We start from the raw sequence: 26,473 nt of genomic DNA on the forward strand, positions 1-26,473 counted from the left end.
CATGCATCAGGGTAGATGGAGGTGCCCTGCACGGACAGCTGGAACCTCAGAGGAGAAGCAGGCCACGGTTCAGGGACAGAGACCGGGGTGGGGAGGGTGTCATCCTTGAGATGTGACGTGGGCCTTGGTGACATGGGTCCGAGCCCCAGGAGGGAGGCTGGCTTCCGGGGCAGCTGTGGGATGGTTGTCAGGCAGTCAGACTACGGAAGTGGATGAACATGTCCCCGGAGCAGGTGCGAGGAAGGGGACTCCGGGCTTTTTCTCCATGGTCGGTGACTATCTCCACCTAGGAAGCTAGGTGCCCAGATCAGCCTCGGCCAAGAGGGTCTTCCAGGCTTGGGGGTGTGGGAAAATGTGGCCTGGCTGCCCTCGGGGGCTGGTCTGAAGGCTTCGGGGGCCGGGGAGGGAGCTCCTGGGGCTTCACTTACACTGGGGGATCTGCGGGGAGCGGGCAGTCAGCGAGGTGGGGACGTACTCTCCCTTCCCGTCCACACACCAGCAGTAGCCTAGGAAAGAGCCAGCCTCACAAGGTTAGGAAGTGCACCCCCCGTGCACATGCCCCCAAACAACTTTCCTTCTCTGCATTCACAGCAGAGAATGCAGAGAAGGAAGTGCAGAGAGGTGCAAGCCCTGCATCTACTCCCCGCTGCCCACCACTGTCCACAATCACACACCCCGCTCCCTCCCGCAACGAGTCCCTGGACCTTCGGGCTGGCAGGTCACAACTCCCATTGTACAGATGGGAAAACCGAAGTCCAGAGATACTAAGGGATTTGCCATCAGCTGCCAAAGAGGGGCCTAGAGTGCAGCTCACCAATCCCAGCACAAAGCCCTTTGCTCTCAGTGAAAAAGAGGGTGTCACTCCACCCCCCCACCCCAGGGGGGCCCATCCCCGCTCACCGGTCCCAGCATGGCACTGCACAGGCTCCCAGCCTCCCCATGCATCGCACTGGGGCACGTAGGGGCCGGGCCGCAGAAGGGCGGCCGCGCGTGTGGAATCCCCCAGGACAAAGCCGCGTCTTTGATAGAAGTCAAGGGCTGCAGTCGGGAGAGAGGGGGGCAGCAAGGTGAGCTCCAACCTGGAAGGGCCTCGGCAGTGCCGGGTCCGTGGCTGACAACAGCCACGCACGCCCTCGTGCCAACATAAGGAGGCCGTCTTATGGACGTGACAAACACTGCCACCCGAAGTCCGGCAGAGGCGCCTTCAAAGCGGATCGGCGCTCACCAGGTTGTCCTTTAAAAATAAAAAGGGGGCAGAGGTGTGAAGCACTCACTGCTGTCCTCCCGGAATCGCTTTCGGAGGGCGCCGATTCGGTCAGCGGCGTGCCCTCAGACGTGTGAGACAGCGGTGACAGAAGATGGCATTTATGGAACACTTACTACGCGCCAGGCACGATCTAAATATGTTTGAGCCAACGGGAGCCTCACGGCAACCCTCTACGAGAGGTGATATCATCCCATCTGACGGTGGTAAACTGAGGCACAGGTGATGCCGCTTACCCCAGGCTCACGGTGGGAAGCGGAGGGACGGGCTCTGCACACAAGAAGTCAGCGTGTGACAACCTGCCCCGTGCCCTCCCTGCCAAGCCCCTCAATCTAGCGCTTTAGCGCCTTCCGAGGCTTTGTTCCCCACAAAATCCGATCTGGTCTTCACAACAGCCCAGGCAGTCCGCGCTGTCACCCCAAGGTGCGGGAAGAGGCTCAGCGGGGCAGGCTATGGGATGTACAGAGGGTCACCCTGCCTTCAGACAGCACCGTCCTCTGTGCTCGGTGTCCCCTGCCTGCCTGGCTTCCCCCGCCGCACTCCCCACTAGGACCGACTAGATATCGTACGTGTTACTGGGGCTCACAGCTCTCCCGCCCCAGTCTGATCTGCCCCCAGCATCATCTTCCTCCTAAGTAGCCAGGAACTGTCCCCCAGACCCTTTCTCAAGTCCTACCTCCTCAACCACCTCTCCACTCCTGCTGGTGCTCGGGGTGGGCTCGTGGGGTGGGGAGGGGTGCAGCCACAGGGTCACATCCAGGGCAGCCCAGTGAGCAGAGGCCAGCCTCACATTGGAGCACATCTCCCGACTTGCTCCCCTCAGAGATGGGCTCGCAGCTCCCAAGGAGACACCAGCAGCCCACGGTCAGAACCCCGCGAGGAGACCAGGACCCCAAAAACTGGCCTGGTGTGCGAGACAGGACTCATGAGTCTGACGAGCCTCAGCCTGAATCCTGGCCCAGCACCTCTGGGTTATCATGAGTGATCTTATCGGTCATGAGCAAGTTGTCTAACCTCTCTGAGCCACAGTTTCCCCATCGATGAAATGGCTCTAATACTTACCCAATAGGGTAAGTGTGACATTTACATCAAAAGATCTTGAGCACCAAGCTCATGCCCGTGTCCCTCCCTCACCCTCCTTAAGCCCAAGGACACTGCGACCATGTGTTGTTGGCCAAAGACCCTCCGTGACCCTTCATCTCTCTTGGTCCTGGGCTCTCAATCCCCAGACCCTGCGGGTCTACACACAAAGAGCTTCCTCTCCTTTGCAAGATTAGAGACACCTCCTCTCATCTTGAAGGATTCGAGAGAAATGAGCACCCCTGGTCCTCCTCTATGGACCCTTCCTCTTTTCATTACCACCTCAGCATGCAAAGTCAGAGCGTGTTGCTAGGTGGAGGGGAACTTCCTTAACTTGACTTCTGAAGAAAATGCCATTGTGCGATTCAATGACTAAATCTCTATGGCACCAAGAAATACTTCTCTCCTTCCTCTCAAGTCCCCTCCCTAACCAATGCTCACAACCACAGGAGCATCAATGCCACAGATCCCTCTGATGACATCAAATCTTGTCCAGGGACAGAATGGAAAACAACTGGTTTCTTGCCAAAAGCAGAAATCCCCATGTCTCTGAGGAACAGAGACAAGAAGTATCTGAGTGTGGGGAAGAGGTGGGGAGGGGAGGGAAGAGAAAGAGATCGGGGACAAAAGAAGCAAGAAGGATGGTTTAGCAACATGTACCAGGCTCCTGCTCTGTGTCAGTCATGCACTGTGCTGGGCCCTGTGATATAAAGATGAACAAGATGTGGTGCTTCGTGCTCCCAGAAGGGACAACGGGCATGGCAGTGAGGCAGGAAACAAAGATGGTGCCTGGGAGATTCTCACTGGGGTCTGGACACCCCAGGCGGCAGCAGCAGACATCCCTGAGGGGGAAAGCAGGGAGGCCTTGGCCTGCAGGAGTGGGGGGGGCTCTCGTCTTGGCATGGATATCGTCAAGGGGAGCACCACTTTGCTGTTGTGTGACCCAAGCCCAGAGAACCCCAGATAAGGAATCCACTGAGATCATCTGACAAGGAGTGGGGAACTCAGGATGCTTGCAGTAGAGGCAGTGTTTGTCCCTGTCCAGTTGGTGTGGGGTCATAAGAGACCTGGGAGAGGGGTCGGACCCTCCTGCCAAATTGGCTGTGGGTGGTGCAGGAAGAGCAGGGGCTCTGGGATGAGACAGCCCCAATCTCTGGGCACCAGGGATCAGCCGGGCAAGGGACAGAGGCTCGGGGCCCAGACCATCCAGGCTCCGCTAGCTATTCATTGGGTTAACTTGAGCATGTGACTGAACCCCAGTCTCTGCATTTGAAAGGAATCACAGATGGTGAGCGCGGCACTGATCTCATGGAACTCCTTTTCCCCCCAGAGAAGTAGAGGGAAGCCTCAGAACAGAACATGAGCATTTCGGGCTGGGTCCCCTCACATTCTAGCAAGAATGTTTGGCTGCATGGTGGGTTGTGGGCACCATCTGCAATACAAGATGTGGAGACCTGCCCCCAAGTGGCTGTGCTGGTGGATTCGGGCATATACCGGAGAGATGCGCATCGTGCCAGCTTTGACTGGTACACAAAACCACTTTGTCTTTTCTTTCCCAGGGTCCCGCAGGCCTGGGAAAACCAGGGCCACAAAGTCTGGAGGAGGACTGAAGAGCAGCCAACTCAAGCCCTTGCCTCCCCAACAAGCTGGAACAAGAAGCCAGAAGTGCATGACACTCACTAGACTGAGCTGCCAGACGAATGGCATAATCGTCCCCACTCAGAAACTTCTCTGAGAAAGTCTCCCGGGATGGAGAGGGTTGAGGAAGGGAGAGCTCCTCGTCGGTCAGCTGGATTCCTTTGGCCGCTAGGAAACTCTCTCCCAGAGGGAACCAAGAACTGTTGGAAGCCAAGACAATCTCTTCCGTTTCCTTAATGAACTGCAGGACATGAAGCTTCACCTTCTCACAAGAGCCAGGACCTGGGGGAATAAAGACATCATGGCTGGACACTTCGCTCCCTCTGAGGTACGTGTGCATATAAATATGCACACATGTCTGTCACAGCTGTTTCCTTCACCCAGCTCTTTTTATAGCCTGGAATGTTCCTTCTGTTTCATCTCCACAATTTCACTCACTCGCCTTTTACAGAGGACCTGCTATGTAAGAAGTTGAGCAATAGCTAATGTCTACTCCACACCAGATGTTATACTAAGCACATTTACACAGACAATCTAACTTAATCTATACAACAGCCCAATAAGATAGTATCCGGGTCTTACAGATGAGAAGCTGAGGCATGTGACTCTGGCCACAGAGTACTAGGTGATAGAAACAGGGCTGAAGACCCTAGTAGAACCAGCACTGTGTCCTCTAGGCCAGCCCTTCTCAAGCTTTCGGGGGCATCAGAGCCTCCTGGGGAATCTGGAGAGAGGCAGGTGTCAATTCAGCAGGTGGGATCCAAGATTCCAAATTTCTAACAACTTCCCAAAGTGATGGTAATGCTGCTGAACCACACCTGGAGGGTCAAGCCTCCAACCTCTGGTCCTCAAACCCTTTGGATCATATGCCCCATCAACAAAAGAATTTGAACGTGTGCCCCCAAAACATGCGTATTTCTTTGTAAAGCGAATACATGCATGACTATCATATACGAGGTACAGTTCGCTCAGCTGTTCCAGCTGTTAGAAGTAGGTCATCGTAAAACCAAAAGCAGAACTTTAGAAGGAAAAGATAAAACACTTCCTACAGGTGGAAGCTCTAATTCTTGCTTCCCAGCAGATTATCTCGTACCCCCGGGGAACAAGATATTGTGTATCTTCTCCACGCCTCTTGGTATTCACAGGAAAGGCCCACGGATTCTAAACCCCATTCGAATGCTTTGCCTGGCACTCAGGCCAAGGCAAGCAAACTGATGGGTATTAAAGAGTGCACGTGTTGTAATGAGCACTGGGTGTTATACGCAAACAATGAATCATGGATCACTACATCAAAAACTAATGATGTACTGTATGGGGACTAACATAACATAATAAAAAAAAAAAGTGGCAAGGTGCTATTGGTCTCATCAACTTGGACCTCAAAAATCAGATGCAAAGAGGACCAAATTCAATGTTAAAGCATCTGAAATTATAGGAATGTACTCGTGTGGGAGACCTGACCGTTGGTATAAAGAATCTCAAAAAATGAAGGAGACTTTTTATACAACAGCATGCTGATATCAATGCATTCACTTGGAGGGTCAGCCTATTGTTGGGACTCGGCACTTCAATGGAGAATCCTAGTCGGGGGGTCTCCAGGCGTTCAATATGCCCAGGGTACTACTGTTCTCACCGCATGATTCCTATGACCCAACATTCTAAAAACCCACTTGCTGCTAAAGCCTATACTTTGGCTTAAGTCAAAATCATCTGATTGATGTTAACATGATCCGGAAAGGTGTGGACAATGTTGAACATTGCAAAGAATGGATTGAGAGATTTCTTTGGCCTTGAAGAGCTGTAATATTACCTGTACTATTAGCACTGCTGGTTAGAGAGGTTCTCATTTTACAATAAGTGTTGAATCTGTCTCGTTATGCTTTCAAGCTTCTGGCATGGCCACTTGGTAATAAGACATTTTAATTTAAGAGAGAGTCAACCTCATTCTGCTTATGCCTCAGATACCACAGCTTTCCTATAAGTCCACCTGCCACAGAGCTGACCTTACCGACCTTCTTCAACTGCTCTCCAATCAGTCCTATAATTAAACTCCTCAAATAAATTAAAGACACTTTAAAGGCAGGAGCACTGTCTGAGGTCCGGGGCACCTAGCATGTCCTTGTGAGTAGAATCATAATGTGCATTGGTTAATCAAATGGTGCACCTAATTTATGAGAGATTACAGAGAGGCAAGAACCAGGTCATATCCACTTGATAGCCTTCATCTCTCCTAAGATCATGCTTTGTACACAGACGACATCCAGCTCAAATTTGAGGCATTGGTTTAAATAATCAATCATACGAACACTCTGGTTTCTCTTCAGATCGCATAAATCATACGAACATTTAAAAATGAACTACATTAATGTTGCCAACACCTACTGCAGAGGTGTAGGGAAATCACTTCCTTTCTATGAGCCTTGGTGTTATGGTCTGAATGTTCATGTCCCCCCCAAGAATGTATGTATTGGAGCCCTAACCCCAAGGTGATGGTACTTGGAGTTGGGACCTTTGGGAGGTGATGAGGTTTAGAAGAGGTCATGGAGGGTGGGACCCTCTGGATGGGATTAGTATCTTTATAAAAAGATGAAGAGCCCAGAGCTCTTTCTCTCCACAGTGAGAAGGTAGTCTTCCGCAAGCCAGGAAGATGGATCTCCCCAGGAGAGGAATCTGCCAACACCTTGGTCTTGGACATGCACCCTCTGGAACTGTGAGAAACATCTGTGGGTGAAGCCGCCCAGTCTCTGGTATTCCCTTAGAGCAGCCAGAGCTGACTAATGCATTCGGGTGCCTCAACCACGGAAGGCATGTACCTGGCCATATCCGAACTCCATGCCCGCTTGACACTCAATAGCCCCCCCACCAGACACCTTGTTTGTAAAAACACAGATGGAGCTTGCCACATGGCTTAACTCACATGCTGGGACCTTGCCCGGCGCTGTCCGTGTGCCTTCGAGTTCTTGACCAACTTCACTCACACACCAGCAGCTCCGAAGGTCCAAGTGTGCCAAAGGAGCACTAAAGTCGGAGTAGGGCCCTGGGTATCGGCTGAGCCGGCCATTTAGGATCTGCCAGAAGAGGTAGGGCTCCAGGAGGACATTCCCCCCAGGCTGGGTCAGGTTGCCTTCCATCACGGCCAGTGGGACATCTTGGAAAGAAGAGTATCTCGCTAGCCCTGGGAAGATGCCCTGTTGGCCAGCCTCATACAGACTTTGAATAAAGAGACGGAAGCTTCCGGAAGCTGCTTCTCGATAGCTCAAGATCTTCCTTAGCAGCTCGGCAGGGGTCCGCTCCTGGCCACCATTGTTCTGGGCCCCCCATCGCTCGTACCACTCGAAGGCCTGCTCAGGGGGCCCGTCGCATTGCACAGGCCTCCACTGCCCGCTGGGGCTGCACTGTGGGATGTAGCTGCTGGAGAAGGAGGGCGGCTTACTGGAGTCCAAGCCCAGGGCCCGCGCTGCCCCAAGGAAGGCTTGCTCGGCCTGTAATTGACAGGGTGTGGGGCCTGCGAGGAACAAGGAGCAGGTGTGTCAGGTGAAAAAGTTCCGTGAGCCCGAAAGGCCAAGATGAAAACCCCGGACTGTCCAAACCCTATCTAAAACCTTACACAGCCACAGAAATCCCATCAACCGTAAATCTGGAAATAACACCTAGACCGAGAGCCTCCCCGTCACCAAATTGGCACTGTTGTGACGGGCTGTTGTCAGCTCTACGGAAACCTTTAAGCTCCTGGAGGCCACATGAGTCTCCCTATTCACTCACCAGAATGGTTAACAGTATCAGCCCTTTTATGGACAATTTTTAAGTGAACTGGCAAATTTCGCCATTGCAGCAGTTGGGACGTAAGCTACAACGGAATCCATTTTTTTCTGCAATGCACCGTGTCAGGGCCCCAAGAGAGAATCGGGATCTGTGGATTGGATACTCAACAGACTTACATTGCTTGGGTTCTCCGAGCACGCTTCGAGTTCCAGGAATAGCCTGACCCTCGGCGTCCACACAGTAGCACTCTGAGTTGAAGCACTGGACGGGTAGGAAATGCCCCTCGCTGCTGCAAGAAGGGACAAACAGGCTGGCCCCAGCGGGCAGGCTGCCCGAAAGGCTTTGCATGAGAGCCCTTTGCTTCTCACACTCTGTGGGGCACCTGGGCCGTGCACCTCTAACCCTGGAGCCAGCAAGTTCTTTGCCCCGGGCATCCACACACCAGCACTCTCCAGCAAAGCACTGGACATCCTCATAGTTTCCTTCTGCCGAGCACAGTGGGATGAAAAGGCTGCCGGGTGTCTGCTCACAGCCCTGGGAGCTGAGCACCATTTCCATCACGTCACCTAGATCCCTTGCTATGTCTTCTGGCACCGAAAGAGCCTGTTGCAAGAAGAGAAGGAATTCTGGAAGCTCCAGGAGAGATGAAAGGAATGTCAGGGCATTTTGGTTCTCTTGCAAGTTGATCTCAAAGCCAAAGCTGCCCACAATCGGCCTATTCATAGCAGCTCCCTTCTTAGAGGCTTCAGGAGGTTCTGTGGCAGGATTTGAATCAAATCCCAAGGAGAGGGGCTTGGCTAGATCGGTCCCTCCATTCTGGAAGCCTGGGAGACCAAACTGCTGGAAAAATTGACTGAAGTTAAATGTGCCTTTTGTGCCAAGGGCTCCAGACAAGTTGAACTGGCCAACATTCACCAAAAATTTCCCTCCAAAGAGGTTTTGCTGGAGGCGCTTTGGGTCGGTGGTAAACTGAAGGGCAAGACGAGCCAGCTCTCGGGAGGGAAAAATCGCTCCAATGGCTTCTCTGAGGACAGTTTCTGAGGCAGAAAACTGTTTATCCTGCCCTTCTACCATTGGGTGGAGAATCCCAGAGTCCACAAAGAGCTCCTTGATCAAGGGTGGGCAGGAGGTGGCAAATCTGGCTACTCTCGGAGACACCTGCCTTCCCTCAGGAGCCAAGAACAAGCTGTGCTGGCTGAAGTAGCCCGAGGGCCCAAAGTGTAGTCTAGACAGGGCCTGCCTCCTCTCTGAGGTACAGAATTGATCTTCAGCTGCACAAGACAGAGCAGACAGGAGAAATGGTTTTAACGTCAGCAAATAATCCTGAGACCACCCCACAGATCCTTCTGGTAGTAAGATGTCAACAATTTCAATGAGGAACATCGACATTTTGTACCTCTATCTCCTCTATCCTATTATTTCTTTATTTTTCTTCCCCCCCAAGCAGCATCCATGGTGGCCATTTGGGGGAGTGAGTGTTCCAGTTGACATGACTCCCTCTCCTACCTTTCACTGGAGGGTGACCCCCTTCTAAGGCAAGGCTCATGGGCACCGGCCCCCTTTCTGAAAACCTGATCACACACATGCACCAAATGTACTAGGCTGAACAGTGTCCTCCTTGTCTCCCCAGCCCAGGATTCTTATCCACCCAGAACTTCAGAACATGACATCATTTGGAAGTAGGGTCTTTGCAGATGTAATTAGTTGAAATAAGATCACACTGGATTCAGGCGAGCCCTAAGTCCAATGATGGATGTCCTCCTAAGGCCATGTGAAGACACAGACACTCAGGAAAAAGGGCCTTGTGAAGATGGGGGCAGAATGCAGCTACAAGCCAAAGAAGGCCAAGGGTTAAGGGCCATATGCACCCCAATGTTCATAGCACCAATGTCCACAATAGCCAAACTGGGGAAAGAGCCGAGATGCCCTTCAACAGATGAATGGATAAAGAAGATGTGGTCCCTATATACAATGGAATATTACTCAGCCATCAGAAAGGATGAATACCCAAATTTTGCATCAACATGGATGGGACTGGAGGAGATTATGCTAAGTGAAATAAGTCAAGCAGAGAAAGTCAATTATCATACGGTTACACTTATTTGTGGAACATAAGGAATAGCATGGAGGACATTAGAAGGAAGGGAAAAAAGAAGGAGGGCAAATCGGAGGTGGAGACGAACCATGAAAGACTATGGACTCCAAGAAACAAACTGAGGGTTGTGGGGGGGGGGGATGGGTGAGCCCAGTGATGAGTATTAAGGAGGGCATGCATTGAATGGAGCACTGGGTGTTATACGAAAACAAGGAATCATGGAACACTACATCAAAAACTAATAATGTAATGTATGGTGACTAACATAATAAAATTTTAAAAAGAAAATAAAAAAGAAAAAGAAGGTCAAGGGTTGCTCCAGCCCCCGGAAACTGGACGGGCCAAGGATGGATTCTTCCCTAGAGCCTTCAGAGGGAGCTCAGCCCTGCTAACACCTTGATTGTAGATTCCTGGCCTCCGGACTGGGAGGGAATAAATTTCTGTTGTTTGAAGCCACCCAGTTTGTGGTAATCTGTTACAGCAGCCCTAGGAAACTAATACACCAACAAATTCCTATTTGTTTTTAATGAAATGTTTTTTTTTTTTCCCCCAGCATTCTCTTGTTGGAATTTTTAATGGACTTTAATGCTTCATTATATGCTCTTCGTGCGGCTGCCTAATCCCTCCTTGAGGGTAGGCTTGTCTAGGCTAACTAGTTTATAGTCTCTTGGAGAATGAGAACCATACTTTAAATGCTATTATTATTTCCTATAATAAGAAATATTTTCCTATGTTGTAATATATAATATAGAATTATATTATAGGAAATAAGGTATTTTCTATAATATAATAATGCCCATGCAGCAAACACACTTAGCACATTTTTCTAGGTTTCTTGACCTTTCCTTGAAGTTATTAATTAAACAGTGATCAGCTCAGTCAACTCCATGTGTACGTGGTCAGGTCATTCTATCTGAATATTCTAGGTTGACTGCAATCACATTAAGAAAAAAGACTTTAAATTCAAATTCCAAGTATCTCCATCACACAGGTGGAAGTAAGTAAGCTCCATGTTTCTCCATCAAATCATAAATCTTAGAGTTCCTTTTCAGCCACCCACCCACCCACCCCCACATTTTTTAAAATAATTCTTTCCCTTCAGTTCACACGGATGCCAAAAAGGAAGTCAGCCAATTTCCCTCTGTAACCAGGCAACAGAAAGAACTGGAACATGCGGTCAGAGAGAGAAAACAGACTGGCAACATCCGAACCTCTAACACATCCCTCAACCAGGCCATGGCTGCCTTGAATGGAAGGTATTACAGGAACGTATGGAAGAAATAAAGTTCACTGCTCTGCTTATTCTGCTTCCAAATTAAGGGCATATCCCTTCCGTTCATTTGTTATGTAGTGTTACCAAGGCAAAAACATTCAGACATTGCTTCCATGTGGCAGTCGTTTGCATGGAAATAGGACAGATACACCAGAGAGGAGAAGGTAAAAATATATGATCCCTGCATTTGATAGCATTCTGGTTTTAATTTGGAAAACCATAGTTCTCCATTTCCACCTGGAAATTGGAGGGCACAATATTCTCTAGGTTTTAAGAGAACGACAGTGTAATCATAAATACCTTCAAGGCAGAGCTTCAAAATGTTCCTCTTCTGCATTCTTACACTTGGCAGATAGAATACTACCAAACACCACGCAGAACACTCAAAATGTGAAGCTGGAGACATCAATGACTTCACAGGAATTGTTGAATGAACATGAGCACTGATCTCTTTCGAGGCTATAAAAAGACCGGCCTACCTCCTTCACTGTTTGCAATCTTGCAGAATCCACCAGCTCCTGGGTTCCTCCCTTGCCCTCACCCCTAACCTCCTTCAGGATCTTACTGGTAAGATGGAATAGAGTCTTACTGGAGTGTCCTGAGACATTTCTCATGTCCACACCCCTCTCCCCAGACCACCGCTTCTACTTTTGTATCGGTCCCTGTGCTGGGTTGAATAGTGTCTCCTCAAAATTCACATCCTTCCTGGAGCCTCAGAATGGGAGCTTATTTGGAAATAGGGTCATTGTCGATGTAGGTAGTGAAGACAAGGTCATACTAGAGTCGAGTGGGCTCTTAATTTTATATTACCGGTGTCATTACGAGGAGAGGAAGAACCACAGGGCAGACACAGAGGGAAGACAGCCAGCTGATGACGAAGCAGAGTTTGAGGCCACGTTGCCACAAACCAAGGAATGCCTGAGATTGTCGGCAACTATCAGAAGCCAGGAAAATGGCAAGGAAGGAGTCTCCCCGGAAGCCTTCAGAGGGACCATGGTCCTGCTGACACTTTGGATGGACTTCCAGGCTCCAGAACTGAGAGAATATATTTCTGTTGTTCTAAGTCCCTGAATTTGTGGTCATTTGTTGCAGATGCCCCAGGAAAGTAATATAGTCCTCTCCTCATTCTTGAAAACATTGCAATGACCTTCACCCTGGCCCTAGGGCCTGCAGTCTAATCCTGCTTTCAGCTCCCCCCTTCAAAGTGCCTGGGCGGTCTTTCTTACACACAAAACCACCATGGAACTCTCCAGGTTAAAACCCCTCAGCGTCTTCACCTGACCTCCGGGATGAAGTGCTCAAGCCTTTGCTTTGGTAGGAAAGACCTCACTATCTCATCCCTCACTCTAACCCCTGGGCTTAAAGTGCAGAGCCCCACCCTGATCATACTCCAACAATTTGTTTCTCTGCCCTTCATGCAGAGTCATTGTCCAATAGCATATCAACACCTATTATTTATGTCCTCATAATTTGATTCTCCCGCTCTGTAGTCAGAGAACACCTCTCCTTATTTTCCTCCTTCAGGAAATCTCTGTACTTAAGAAGACTCTAATCAAGCGTCACCTGTTCCATGAAGCCTTCCTGAACCTCTCCTCTTCATACACTCTGCAAAATGGAATTGACTCTACCCTGTTTGCCCTGCTTTAGTTATCAGTACACACTTCTCTCATGGCACAAGTGAACATAATTCTCTTTTCTTTCTTCTGAGATCACTGAGGAAGCAAATATGTGTGACACAGGAGGAGAAAGATGTTGGAAGTTAATGACAATAAATGGGTTTTCCCTCATGCTGGGCTCGAAGGCCTCTGGGGTACACTCAGGAGGCAGTGGAATGGATGGGTTCTGGGGTGGTTGGTCTGGAGAAGCAGTGAAAGTCATATAACTTGACGAGAACAAGAGAGAAGGCCCCGGAGAGGCAACCCACCACAAGATGGCCGTTGGCCTTGCCGCCGAGTCCCATGGATCTCCTTCCCTCGGGCGTCCACACACCAGCACGGCCCCCCCCGCTGGCACTGCACCGCCTGGTAGCCCCCGTTGCGGTGGCAGCTCGGAATGTAGGGGTGACCAAAGCTGCTCGCTGTGAACCGCTCCACTTCACATTTTGTGGGGCCTAGGAGAGATGCGGGCAGGGAGAGCGCAGCGGGTAAACAGGGCTGTGTTGACAGCACGCATTCTCTTTGCTTTGACAGTGTTTTAAACCCTCGCGCCCACTTCGGGAGAACAGCCATGGCAGCTGTGACTTTAAAACCCAAGTGGTTTCCTCCAAGCGGAGACACGCACGTGTGTCGCCCGCTCGGTACTTACATCGGAATCGGCCAGAGACGATGAGCTGAACCGCGAGGAACCGTCTCTGCAATAGCCGGTACAGGGTGGTTTCGGCGAAGCTGGAAGCAAGGTCCAGGCCAGCAAAAATGGTGTCATAGATTTCATCAAGTAACAGCTCCAAACCTGAGCAAGGACAGAAGCGTTTCAAGGGCCGGGTGCGTTCAGAAAGGACATCCTGACCAGGCCGATCAGACAGACATTAGGAGGGCACCTATGCGGGCATCACTATGCATCAGGTCTGATCAAGATTTTAATGGTTTCGGGGACACCTGGGTGGCTCAGTTGGTTGAGCGTCAGACTCTTGGTTTCAGCTCAGGTCATGATCTCAGGATCGTGAGATCTAGCCCCATAACGGGCTCTGGGCTGGAGATTCTCTCTCCCTCTCTCTCTCTACTTCCTTCCCCCGGTGGATAAATAAAATCTTAAAAAAAAAAAAAGAAGATTTAATGGTTTCCAAAGCCAGGGCTGCTCTGTGCAGTTGTGCAGGTTGTACACAGCACAAAGGAGCCCAGCTTGCGAGAATGAGAGCCGATTAAAACGCATCCTGTGTTACACTCTCCAGGCTCAGAGCTGCATCTGCCCAGGGCGGAGCGCCTCCTTCTAGTGCACACAAAGGCTCCAAATGCACCAGCAGCTGTGTTCAAAGCACTGCAGATGAACATTTGCAAGAGAACATTTGTGGTCTCTTCAATACCCTGGGCAGCCTAGCAGCGGGGAGCAGGCAGACACTGCTTTTTCTGCTTGGCAGGCAATGATACTCAGGCTTTCAGGTTTGGAGGATGCCTCTCTCACCCCCTCCACTTGTCTGCGTTGCGCTTACCTGTCTCAGCCAGCTCCCGCCCTTGACTGTCCACACAGTGACAATACCCAGACACCTCGGGGAACTTGCTCCGGAAGGCACTGAAGGTCACGAATGCATCTGGAAACCTAAGACAGAATGAGATTTATGGTCACTGTTTCCTAAAGCACAAGTCTTCACAAGCTCTTCTTTGTGGAAATAAATAAATGTGGTTTCATCTCATCTGGGGAGAAGGAATGTCTGTTTTGTTGTTGTTTTTTTTTAATCTCATGCCATTTGTTCCATGTTTCTTTCAGTAAATGTATTTCTTCTCGAAGCTGGTTTTACCTCACCAGAGCCAGGATGGACAAGTGAAAATGAAGCTGTGCTCAGCTGTCACCTACTAATTAGTCATCTCCCTCCCTCGTGGCATTTCACCAGTTTGTACCCAAGCATGTGCCTCATAGGATCAGGCAGAAAACAGGTGACGAACCTCACATTACTGGAGTATAAATTTACTAGACTATAATTCTAGGGATGAAAGGCCAAGTTTGCTTGACAAACATATGGTACATTGTAGATGATCTCATTTGGGGAGATCAAATGACTCCAGAGCCCTTTACAGCTTTTCCAGAGCTTGAAAAGAAGCCAGATTCCACCATAGGAAATTCTTAAGGACGCTTCCCAGTTCCATAGTTGAAAACACATGAAATCAATATGACACCACTAAAAGGGCTATGCATCCCTTTCCACAAGTGCAGGGAAAGTGTGCCCAAGCCATGGCCGACCTGGCAATTGCCATCAGGAGCTAATCGGCTGGGTTCCCGATCCTGGAAGTAAGATGAAGCTAGGTGATATAAAACCGTACGGAAGATTCTTCCCGTGTGCAATGATTTAGCAACCAGAGAGGAATTTTTCATCTTTATGCAACATTGAGAGATTTTTTATGCCCTAGAGGCCCAGCACAAGAGAACAAGCATAATGTGTCGGTTAGCACAAGCAACAGCTGTCTGCCCAAAGAGACCCACTGCTGCGTCAAAAAACCTTAATGTCCAATAATAGGAAAATTAAGAAGTCAATGGTGGTAAATTTCCTAAATGGATGTATGCATAGCATTATATCAAAAGGGTAGAATACAACGTGGTATGTATACACTGCAATTACTACCGTGTAAATGAACCGGTATTGGAAGGCAACAGATAACAGGAGTTGCTCAGAGCCCGAACAGGGGGTGCAACAAGTATTAGCTAATTTGCATGAAAATGAATATGCCACACAAAGCCTACAAAAGCACTACAGGATTATGGATTTTTTTTTCCATATTGTTGGTCTTTTATTATGTACCTGTGAGTTAAATAAAAAGGAGTGCTGTAGTAAGTGAGTTACACATAACAGAAACTAAAAACTCACTTTGTCCAGTTGCCAGGGATTGGAGTGTATATAATAAAAATTCATGAATTGAAACCTGGGATAATTCAATTCTAAAAGCGCTAATAATAGTGTAACAATCACTTCCATTTATTGAGCACTATCTTGTAAAAGACAATCTGCTAAATGTTTAATATACATTGACTTGTTCAATCCACTTAACACTCCTAAAAGGCAAGTGGTATTTTTTGTACCCATTTTAGAGGTGAAGAAGGTAAGGTATGTTGGCCACCATCCTGAAACAGCAGTGGGAGACAGAGTTTAAACCCAGGTCTTAGCACCCACGTACTGCCACCATCTGCCAGTGGTGATGTTCAGTGTACGTCGGCTGCGCCTTGTTCCTGTCTCACATTCTGAAAGGCACGTGACTCTCCTCTGCCTGCCTTCTCCCGATATCTAACAGATGTGGAAGACACGCGTGCCAGAGAATGCATGGATGGGGCACCTGGCGGGCCCGAGGCTCTGAAACCCATCCCAGCACGAGGCACAGGAAGTTTCGATCACTCCAGACCCATGTTCTGCCGATTCGACCCAAAGGCCCACTTCAGGGTCATGTCCCAGGACCAGTGCAAGCAGCATGACTTTTGGGCCATCTTCATCCCACCACTTTAGGGTCAGGCTCCTCCTCTCTGCCTTTACGGTCTCATGAGCTACCCAGTACCTGGGCCTCTGTGTGCTTTTAGCAAGGACCTCACTCCTGATATGAAACGAGCTCAGGTGTGGAGCGAGACACGTCAGAGCTCCGGCCCTGGCCGAGCCCCATGGGGTCATTGCTGATCATTACTACTCCCAAAAATAATAATGGGGGGCGTGTTCTGGACGATCAGACACTGCACCAAGCACCCTCTAATCTCACTGAAGCCTCACAACAACCCTTCCAAAGCTGCATTTCACAGATGAGAACCCTGAGATTCTGAGTGGTGAGCTGACTGGTCCAAGATCACCCAGCCCGGACCCGGGGTCTGGCATCCTGAGTCCATCGCACCTGGTCTCTCATCAGCAGCAGCTGGTGGGATGGGGGGCTGCCTTGGAAGCAGAGCACCCTGCCATCAACAGGAAGTTCAAACTCTGAATCTTCCTCGATTTCCTTTGTTCCCCAAGTCCGCTTTGATACAATCTGGTTTTGGTGGCTGATTTCTGAAACGGTATCGCCACTCTGAATTCTGGAATCTTCCTCCAGCCTAGCCATGGGCACTAGGATGGCTTAGTCACGGCTTCTCCATTGTCATTGGTGCTCTCCTGTCCGCCAGGATGGGAGGGCCTCTGTCACGCTTACAACTTCCTGCTTACTAGATCCCCACCCTTCCCTGCTACCCCAACAAAAGTCCAACTACTGAAACTGAACCCAAGGAGGAAAGGGGGGAAAGGCTCCATCCTAATACTCAGGCCAGCTAGGTTTGGAACCTGGTGTACAGCCAAAGAATGCTCCCAGAGGAAGTGAGTCTGGAGTGGGATTCTGAAGCTAAGAACAGGGACTTGGCAAGGAGAGAATGGAGAACATGTCTAGAAGGATCATTAGCACGTCTCCAACTTCAAAACGGGGGCCGAGGACGACAGTGTGGGCAGAAGGAAAAACTGAGAGGCTGGGGGAGGCACAGGTCTGGTGGAGAATGTCGGGACGCAAGCATCTCTACTACGAACACACTGTTCCTGAAAGCTCCATGCCCACTCTCCTTCTAGGCACGGGTCTTAGGAAACGGACCATTTTGTTAGCAGCAGGATACGGTCGAGTCCTATAGGACCCTATGGCATATGGCATCGTCCCTTTCATGAGGATCAGAGGAACAAAGACTTCTCCATCTTCAATAGAAGAAAAAATTGTGTTATTCTGAAAAACAGGTTTACTTTTATCTGATGGAAACCAAATAACTGAGAGTGTTTTCTCCAAGTGTTATAAGGTGCTTGGAGACAAATATGCAGCCCCTTATATTTGTGAAAAGAAAACTTTATAGAATGAGTGGTACATAGCAACCTTTGCCTTGTTTTATTCTTATTTTCTACCCTTATTTTGCCTCCCCTATGATCTCCTCTATTTCCCATTTCTATCCTGTTCAGGGCGTGTCAGAAGAAAGGAAGAAGAGAAAATCAGCACAAAACCTTAAAAATAAAAAAATGACATATTTCATCTAGTGGAAAAGGATGTGTCCCTTCTGTTAAATAAAAGCAAAACCTCAGGAGGATCGTAAGAAAGTTCTCAAGAAAGAAAATCATAGTGCAAGGGAAAGAGTGGCAGTCCTGAGTTGATGCTCAGACTGTGAGTGACCCAGAGCTAGAGAAATCACAACTCAGGTTCAGTGGAATACATGTCAGGCCCTGCCAGGCACCTGGTCCTGGTTGCATGCAGAACAGCATCCATGCCCTGGGCTCAGGCAGCAGACCCCGCTACTCAGTCAGATTCTCCACTCCACCCAGAGACAGTGCCTCCAGAAGTCTAACCATCGATTAATAAATTAGCAATTTAGGTGCCAGAAGAGCGCTCCTTCAAGTAGGAGGACCTGTCATGGATGTTTCCTTTGAAGGTAACCAATGGTCAGTCTTCGAAGATTGCTCCACATGTTCTGTAATGATGTCCCTTGCCACACATTAAGATGCATCTGATCCTTCTCACTGGATTATCTGATTTGCATGGGTGACCAAGGATCTCAAGTAAGACTGGTTGCTAAGAAAGTTTGAGTTTGCTTAGTCACTAAGGACAAGAGCTGATAAACCAATTAACTGAGTTTTAGCATGGACCACAAAGGCCTGGCGATGGCATCAGCCCTTCAAACCTTGACCTCCAATCTGTTTAGCCAGAATGCATTTCTCTATTAGTGGCTGAGTGAAGGCAGTAGGGAAGGTGGGGTAGAGTTGGAAGAACCAGAAAAGCTTACTCTACACCACGACATGGTTTTCAAAGTCACCAGCCAAACAGGTGTCGTTAGCCATGGCCTTCAGAAGGCAAAAGGACCTGCTTCAAGCGGCAAAAGCTATGGCCACGTTCAAGTGCAAATCATCACTGAGCACATGACGAACCCACAGCAGGTTGGCAAATGAGCTCGCCATAGGTTTCCGGCCTCCCCTCCAGGCCCCATGCAAATAAGTCAGCTGCTTCATGCTCTCCACTTGAATGTCCCAAAGAAAGCCTCTCAGATTCAGTATTCCAAAATCAAACATGCAATTTTCCTTTTCCAAACTCATCCTGTACCATGTACCTAGAAACCAGACGTGGGCTTCACTCTTCCTCTCCCTCACCTTCCACCTTCACCAGTTGCTGTGGATTCCACCTCAGCAATGTTTCTCTAGCCCTCCCGTCCCCTCACAGCGCTCTCCATCACGTGCTCTCGGTCCATGCCAACATGGTCTCTCACCTGGACCTGAGCAGGAGCCTGCAGACCCCACAGAGCTGCCTCCCTGCAACCCCTCTGCACTTCCCCGGCCAGTCCATGCTTTCCTAAATTCAAAATATACCCAATCTTCCCCCATAGGCTCAAAATTCTTGATGCAATCTCGGGGACATACCAATACTAAAAAATTACCCCCTGCTTATCTGAAATTCAAATGTAACTGGCCATCCAGTATTTTGTCTGCAGCCTTAGGGACGAAGTCTAGACTCTCCCCCGTGCCCTGTGGAACAGCGGGGCCTGGCACTGCCCAGGTCGGCTTATCAAGAAACCCCTGAATATGGCTGGGCTTCCAGTAACCAACCGCCCAACCCTTCCCATGACCTTCCTAAATCGGAATTCCCCCCGAGACATGCTTGCTTACAAAAAGGAAAGGATCCCGTTTCAGGAGTAAATTTTTTTTTGTTTGTCTCTCTTAAACAATGGATGCTTAGTCTGGAACTTTTGCGTTTAACTTGACTGCCCTCTCATGGAAGGAGCTGTGAACTGTGCCTCAAGCTGGCCCCGCAAATAAGTTCTTGAACGCACTGGTGATAAGCATAGACTGCAGGCCTACTGTGCACAAGGCTCTCTGCAGGGAAAGATACTTGAATCGAGGTGGTGTGGGATAGTAAGCGCAGCCAGGCACTTCTAGCGCCCACTGACTCTGCTTCCCAGGGTGAGCGCCTTAGCCTCTGTGTTTCAGATTCCTCATCTGTCTGCTAGAGAACATAATTATTTTTGTAAGGATTAAAGTAGGCAGAAGGTTGTCAAATTGCCTGTATAGAGTAAGCACCCAGTTGAACTTGAACTGAGCACACACTGGTTTGCATCAATGAATATCAGTTAATTGGGCTTTGGGGAAATTCTTAGGTGCACACAGGCAGGCTATTCTCTAAGCCTGGGAGGAAAAAAAAAAAAACCCAAAAACCTAATTTACATTCGTTGCAGCTGGGTGATACAGGAGGCATCCCTATGGATGCATAATAATTTGCATTTGTCTTAGTGGTTTCATAGATGAGGCCTCATTAAATCCTCACCAGGACCTAGTGCGCAGGGAGTTATCCCTGTGTCCCCACCCCATATTTCAGATGGGGACCCTGGAGTACAGGGACACAGAGAGGGTAAATGAACAGGTCACATTGCCAAGCAGTGGCAGAGTTAGAATGAGGATCACAGGGGCAAATGCAAGGGGGCCAGGCAGGTAACACGGATGGAAGGAGCAGGCAACAGGACCGAGAGGGACCCGGAGCGCTGGAGCGCTGGACTGCTGGACCGCATGTGATCAGTCCAAAAAAGAACAGTTCAAGGCCAGCTTCTTGGGGCCATGGGGGAATTCAGGAATTCAGAATTTTGTGTATTAAGTTAAACATAAGAAATTGCTGATGTTCAGCTATTTTTACCTACGCAAACAGAAATTTCATGGAGTTAACTTGAAATGCTCCAGTTTTTAAAATAATATACAGCTCAAATAAGACTTGTCTCCGGGACGGCTCTGGTGGCCAGGCTGCAAGCCTGTGACCCCTCCCGGCACAGCCCATGGGAGTTGTCTCTCTTGGAGAGGGAAAGAAACGGGTGACCTTGGAAGCCAGCCACACAGAGGCTCAGGTTTTCCAAGAGAATTCCCACCAGTATTCACAGACTAATACTCTTACTGATGTCCCTCAGGGCGTTTCAATCATGTCTGAAGTCTGTGCCGGCCCTTTACATTGACCAAGTGGCCATCTTAAATAACCAGAAGCAATCTGATTATTTGGGCCAAGATCTATCACGCATCTCCCTTTGTACATTTGTTACTTAAATCTTTACGCTTATTTATAGGTGCCTACATACAAGCAATTTACAAAAATGCATAAATATGATCATGCCCATGCTTGCAAGAGTGCCATCTTCTCTCCTTCTCCGCTGATTCCCTTCTCCCTACCCCTGTTTCTCCACAGCAGCTTGACCCTGCTGGTGGCCAAGATGGTGGTATCCCCCAGTGTACGCTGTCAGACAGTGCCCTGTGCTCACCTAATCCTGTACCGACACAGAATCGTATCACCATCTATGCACGTAAAAGGGTGTGTGCTTATTTGCTTGGTAAAAAGTAAATCATACGAGCGCCTTGTATCTTGTATCATATTATCATAATATATGCTGCAGCACCCTCTCCAAATCAACTGGTAGAGTTCCAAAGCATTCTGCTTAATGGCTGCATAAATATTTAGGGTGGTGGCCCGTTTATCCAGCCACCCACCTTGGGTCTCTCAGTCACTTTGTTCCCCGTTTTCAGCTACAGTGAGAATCAATGCAGTAGACATCCCAATACATATGTCTTCGCTCTCTGGTCTTTTTATTTCCATGGGCTGCCTGGCCCCGGGGCGGGGGAGGGGGGGTTCACCTATTTTTAATTCGAATGGCTGTTGCCAGCTTGCTTGTTTTGTTAAAAATATTGTTGTTCCTTTAGATGTCCAGCAGCTTATGAGAGTGAGGCCTCTCTCAACCCAGACTGTGCCTCTGAAACCCCAAAACCCCCAGCCCCGGCGTGAGCATGAGCTTTGGCAGGGGATAGGGAGAGATGGCCCAGGATTGGGCATACCCCCAGAGGCCGGCTCCCTTACCTGTTGTAGCTCTGAACCAGGTCAAAAATCATCATGTCTGTGGTGTTGACAAACTTGCACTGGACAGGCATGAACCCGCCATCTGGAGAACACTGCGGTGGTGACTTGTCTCCCACCCCGTGGAGGAGACGGCGGTTTCTTATCTCACAGCTCCTGGGACCTAAACATTTCCGAGGAAGAAATGTCAGGGCTTAGGTAGGAGTAGGTGCATATGCTTCTGCAGTCCGGATGCAGACGTTCACCCTACACACGTGACCCAGCCCCACACAGAGACAGAGTCCTGCGCGGGGGACTTGCCAACACTCACTGCCCTCCATGCTTATGCTTCTAACAACCAGCCAGCAAATCCTGATTGTCCTCCACGTGGCAATGTTAGCAGTGATAAAACCTTCCTAAACTGCTCTCAGTTTCTGTACTGAGGGCCAGGCCCTCTGCCTTTGGTCAGGGAGACCTGACGAGGTCTCGGTTCTGTGTGGAAAGCTGCGCACACCGGGGGGCGTGTGGGCTCCCGGGGATCCAGAGACTTACACCGAGTCGGCCTCCCCAGCTGGCGCGTCCCATACACCTCCATCCCTTCTGCATCCACACACCAGCACCGGTCCCGCCCCAGGTCGCACTGCACGGGCGCGTAATCCCCCGAATCCTGACACTGGGGGAAGTAGGCTGTGGTCGTGCCGTTCATGTAGCCGCTCAGCAAGATCTGCTGCTTCTGCATCTGGCAGAACGACGGACCTACAGGTGCAAGGAGCAGGGTCAGACGATGCTCCAGGGAGAGCATCAGGCTCCCTCCCTGGAGACAGGGATGTGTCCTTCCCACTCCATGCAGAGAGCGAGCGACGGGCCCATGACCCAGGGATCCTCAGAGCTGGCAGAAAGCTCAGGGCCAGCGCTCCGACTGTCCAGTTTTATCCCAGGATTGCTCCCAGCATCCTGTGCACCAGGTCGGGGAAGGGCGGCCTCCACTGTGGCCCATCGGTCCACCGGACCCCCCCATAGCCCGGGCACTGCTGAGTGGAGGCTGAGCACTGACAGAGTTTGTCCGATCGCATTCCCACACCCCTGCCCACACCCTCGTTGTGGAACCCTCCCTGAACCACTCTGGGCCTCCCTCCTTACCTATAGGGTCGAAACACGACCGCCCTCCTTGATGCATGAGATTAGTGACCTTGACAATCACTACCCCTGCTGAATACCTACTTGTGCCCGGGGTTTGATATGTGCCTTAAATCCTGTGAGCAGATCCTACATTCCTATAACAGACGAGGGACCACAGCTCAGTGAGGGCATGGGACCGGGCCGGGGTCATTCAGCCAGGGCGTGCTGGGAGCCAGCCTGCTGCCCAGGCTAGCCAGGCTGGCCGCGAACAACCCCGTGTCCCAAACAGGGCTTTTCTCCTCAAAGGAGATCTTTGGTTCCAGGCTCAATATCACCATTTAAAGATGACCAGCTTCCACTGACCTTGGTTTTAGGCTTAGCTCTGACATGCTTTACAGGGGGGCTGTGTTTCTTTGACTACTCATGATAATAATTATTTTAACAGGGAAATTTTCACCTAAGTCTCAGATTTTAGAAACACCTGAGGCAGGGACGCCTGGGTGGCTCAGTTGGTTAAGCGACTGCCTTCGGCTCAGGTCATGATCCTGGAGTCCCGGGATCGAGTCCCGCATCGGGCTCCCTGCTCGGCAGGGAGTCTGCTTCTCCCTCTGACCCTCCTCCCTCTCATGCTCTCTGTCTCTCATTCTCTCTCTCTCAAATAAATAAATAAAATCTTAAAAAAAAAAAAAAAAAAAAAAAAGAAACACCTGAGGCGAGAAAACACTAGGTGTGTCCGTGGCCTAATTCTGCTTCCAGAGGCCTTGGATGTCTGGCCCTGTAGCTTCCTTGGCACCAGGCAGGTAGCCCGAAAGCGGGCCAGCTCAGCACCTGTTTGCTGGACAAATGACTTGATGGACCCACTGGATGTTCATAGCAGTCCTGCAGGAAGTAGGGCCTCGTGTGTGGGACTATTATCCCAATTGGAAGAGGAATGTCCGGCAGCCCAGAGGGAGGCCTGCCGGGTCACAGGGACCCTCCTTCCCCCAGACACCCACTCTTGCACTCACAGGCCACGGGCCGAGCAGGCTGCCTGCTGCCCGGCACCTCCCGGCCGTCCGCATCCACGCACCAGCAGGAGACCCCATCATTCTGACACTGGATTGTCCTGCGGGCAGGAGAGACACACCACACGGACGGCGTTACTGAGGCCCCGAGCCACAACCCAGCTTAGTTTTCCTCTTCTTTTTGGGTCTTCCAAGTTTTAATTTGTTTCAATTAGGGAGACATGGAGTGGAGAGGGGTGGGCAACGTAGCGCCTAAGCTGGCCTTTTCCTGTCTTGCTCATCCCTGCGACATCTCAGCCATCCATCCTCCGGCCATCCCATCTACAAGGTCTGTGGCAGACGCCCGCCCTGCCATGTGGCTGCCACACAGCCGCTGCAGGGGGTAAAGTCAGTGTCCTTGTGGCCCAGGGGTGGGCGAAACGTCGGTGAGGTCTGGGAGATGGGAGAGCAGAGCCTTGGGCGTGGGTTACACAGGGAGGCACATTCATGGGTTGCCCGGGGCAAGTGGTGACTGCAATGAGGCCCGCAGGATGATCAGGGATCCTGCTAGGGGCAGAAGGAGGTCAACAGTCCTCGGGGTGAAGAGAAAAGCGCAGGCAGGCCTCCTGAGGAGGACCAGGGGGGTTGGAACTGCAAGTGACGGGGAACAGCAACATGAATAAGGGCCACAAAGGTGAGCCTCCCGTCACTTCCTGTGCCCTTCTGACTCCCAGATGCCCAAGCAGGGGCCGGACCACAGGGTATCTGCACTCTTGGGAGGTGTAAGGTGCTGCTGGGGGCATTAAGAACACATAGAAAATGAAGGTAGGTGGCAATATTTCACAGGGGTTTCCCAGAACGCAGTCCATGGACAGGGTTCCCCTTGTCAGGCCCACACAAACGATTCCTGTGCCGGAATGTTCTGCTGGGGAGTTGTTGAGATTATCGCTCCATTCTATAGGGGGAGTCCAGGACGCACATTTACATTAGGGCAGCCAAACCCCCCTTCCAGAGAGGAGCTCACAGTGGGAGACAGAAGCGCCTGGCGCAGATCGCTGGGCTCAGCAGGGCTTGGAGGCAGGGCCGCAGGCCTGAGTCCAGGCAGCTTGGCATCCCCCCACCTCTGACTTCTCAGGAGCACCCACCGAGGACAGGACGCGCCAGTGCATCAATCCCCCCACACCTTTCATTAAAGCAATTACGCTGCAAGTTTTGGCAGGAAAAGAAGGGAAGTCCTTGGTCCCGGCTGGGATGAAGCAGGGACTGAGGCGCTCTGGGTCAGATTATCCAGTGTCCATCAGCCTGAGGAACAGACCTGGGAGGCGGGCACCCCCCAAGTGACAGTGGCCTCATGTCCTAGACACAGGCAGGGGAGAGTGAGGGCACCACGCAGAGTGGAGGGGAGGGGATGAGATAAGCTTTAAGGTGTCTTAGGGCCCCAGGAGTCCACAGGGCTCAGGAATCCTTACTGGTAGCTTCCGTCTTCTGCGCACTGAGGAACGTGGTCTGCTCCCTTCAGAAAGGCCTCCTCCCTCCGCAGCTCGCAAGGACGCAGGGGCTGGGCGTCCACCTGGTATTCTGGGGAAAAGGAAGCAGCTCAACAGGGAAGAGGGTGGATGGGATTCCGGTAGCAAAGAGGGCTCCCCAAAGCTCAGATGCTCTCCTGGGTTGTATTTCTGGCATCAGCAACAATCACCTTCTAACTTGTAATTTGACAGTTATTCACACGTTTCTAAGTACGCCCTTGGCTCATTTAACCCCCAGCCTCTCCTGGGAAGGGAGGTCTGCATTTTACCCTTGGGTCACTAAGACGGTGACAGGAACCTGCTCAAGGTCACATAGTTGGCAAGGGCAGGATTCAAAGTCAAACCTCAAACCCCGCGTTCCCTTGAGCCTCGGTGGGGTTAGGTCTGAACACCAGAAGGAAGGTGTTCTTGGGTTTATCAAGCCACCCCTGTGGGCAGGACACCTTCTTGGCCCAGGTCAGGAATGCAAACGAATTAGTAACTCCCACGTGTCTTCTCCACTGAGAAAGCATGCGACACGCAGGAGCTTACTTCGTTGGGAGGGAGGCATCACTGGCTTACTTTTCCAACAAGAAAACTGAAGCTTAGACTTCTCCAAAGTCACCCAGCAAGTGGCCGAGCCACTGCTGGAACTCACGTCTACTTCACTGAACAGGTGAATTTATCTTTTTCACTACCTGCGGACTACTTCTCAAATGCCTCACATGGATGACCTCGGCCTGAGATCACTAAGAGAATAAAAAAAAAAAATGCCAGTGCCAAAATTCACTAAAAAGGTGGGGTGAGCTAAAATTGAATTAGGAAGGTCTGATTTCCCATCTGGTCTCCACCAATCCCTGTTTCTGTGACCTCAAGGAAATTCAGTCCACCTTTCTGAACCTCTGTCTCTTCATCTGAAATCCCTCATCGGGACGTTGTGAGGACTGAATGAGATCCCAAATGTCCCAAGGCACTGGGGCAGAGCCTGGCTGACTTCGGAGCTGCGGCCTGAGAGCTCCCTCCAGACCCTCTCCTCCATGGCTTTGGGCTCATAACTCACCGAAGATGTTGGCCGACACCGAGCAGGCTGAGCCCAGCAGACTGAAGACCCACAAGGCCAGGGCCATTTTCGTGGGCCCTTCTGGGGATGAAGGGGTGGAAGCCACTGCCCACCCCCGGCTCTGGCCAGGGAGGCTTTATAGCACTGCCCGGCACCACCAACCCCGCCCGCGGGCACTCAGCAGAGCCGAGCCTGCCCTGTTTTCTCTGCTGGTCACAAGGGGTC

The 26,473-nt window shown here is 50.6% G+C and overlaps 1 protein-coding gene across 1 annotated transcript; it reads right to left on the minus strand.

The window, feature by feature from the left end:
- Window positions 1-420: 420 nt before the first annotated feature.
- LOC144381696 (thyroglobulin-like) lies at window positions 421-26,315 on the minus strand. Its single transcript, XM_078071657.1, has 13 exons — window positions 26,249-26,315; window positions 25,153-25,261; window positions 23,708-23,805; window positions 22,134-22,337; window positions 21,606-21,765; window positions 14,258-14,364; window positions 13,417-13,560; window positions 13,037-13,222; window positions 7,921-9,015; window positions 6,900-7,487; window positions 4,025-4,264; window positions 901-1,038; window positions 421-506 (listed from the first exon to the last, which is right to left on the minus strand). The coding sequence occupies exons 1-13, from the start codon at window positions 26,313-26,315 to the stop codon at window positions 421-423; spliced, it is 3,222 nt and encodes a 1,073-aa protein (XP_077927783.1).
- Between the last annotated feature and the right edge of the window lie 158 nt (window positions 26,316-26,473).

The sequence above is a fragment of the Halichoerus grypus genome, chromosome 5 (genome assembly GCF_964656455.1).
Source record: "Halichoerus grypus chromosome 5, mHalGry1.hap1.1, whole genome shotgun sequence".
In the NCBI taxonomy this organism is placed as follows: Eukaryota; Metazoa; Chordata; class Mammalia; order Carnivora; family Phocidae; genus Halichoerus; species Halichoerus grypus.

Bases quoted from the DNA above. Each gene is read 5' to 3' on its own strand.
- LOC144381696 (XM_078071657.1), bottom strand. From the start codon at position 26,315: ATGGCCCTGGCCTTGTGGGTCTTCAGTCTGCTGGGCTCAGCCTGCTCG. The intron at 14,365-21,605 runs GTAAGGGAGCCG...ATTCTGTCTTAG, and splicing joins CTGGTTCAGAGCTACAACAG to GTTTCCAGATGCATTCGTGA. The intron at 7,488-7,920 runs GTAAGTCTGTTG...TGTTCCTCGCAG, and splicing joins GCTCGGAGAACCCAAGCAAT to GCCCCACACCCTGTCAATTA.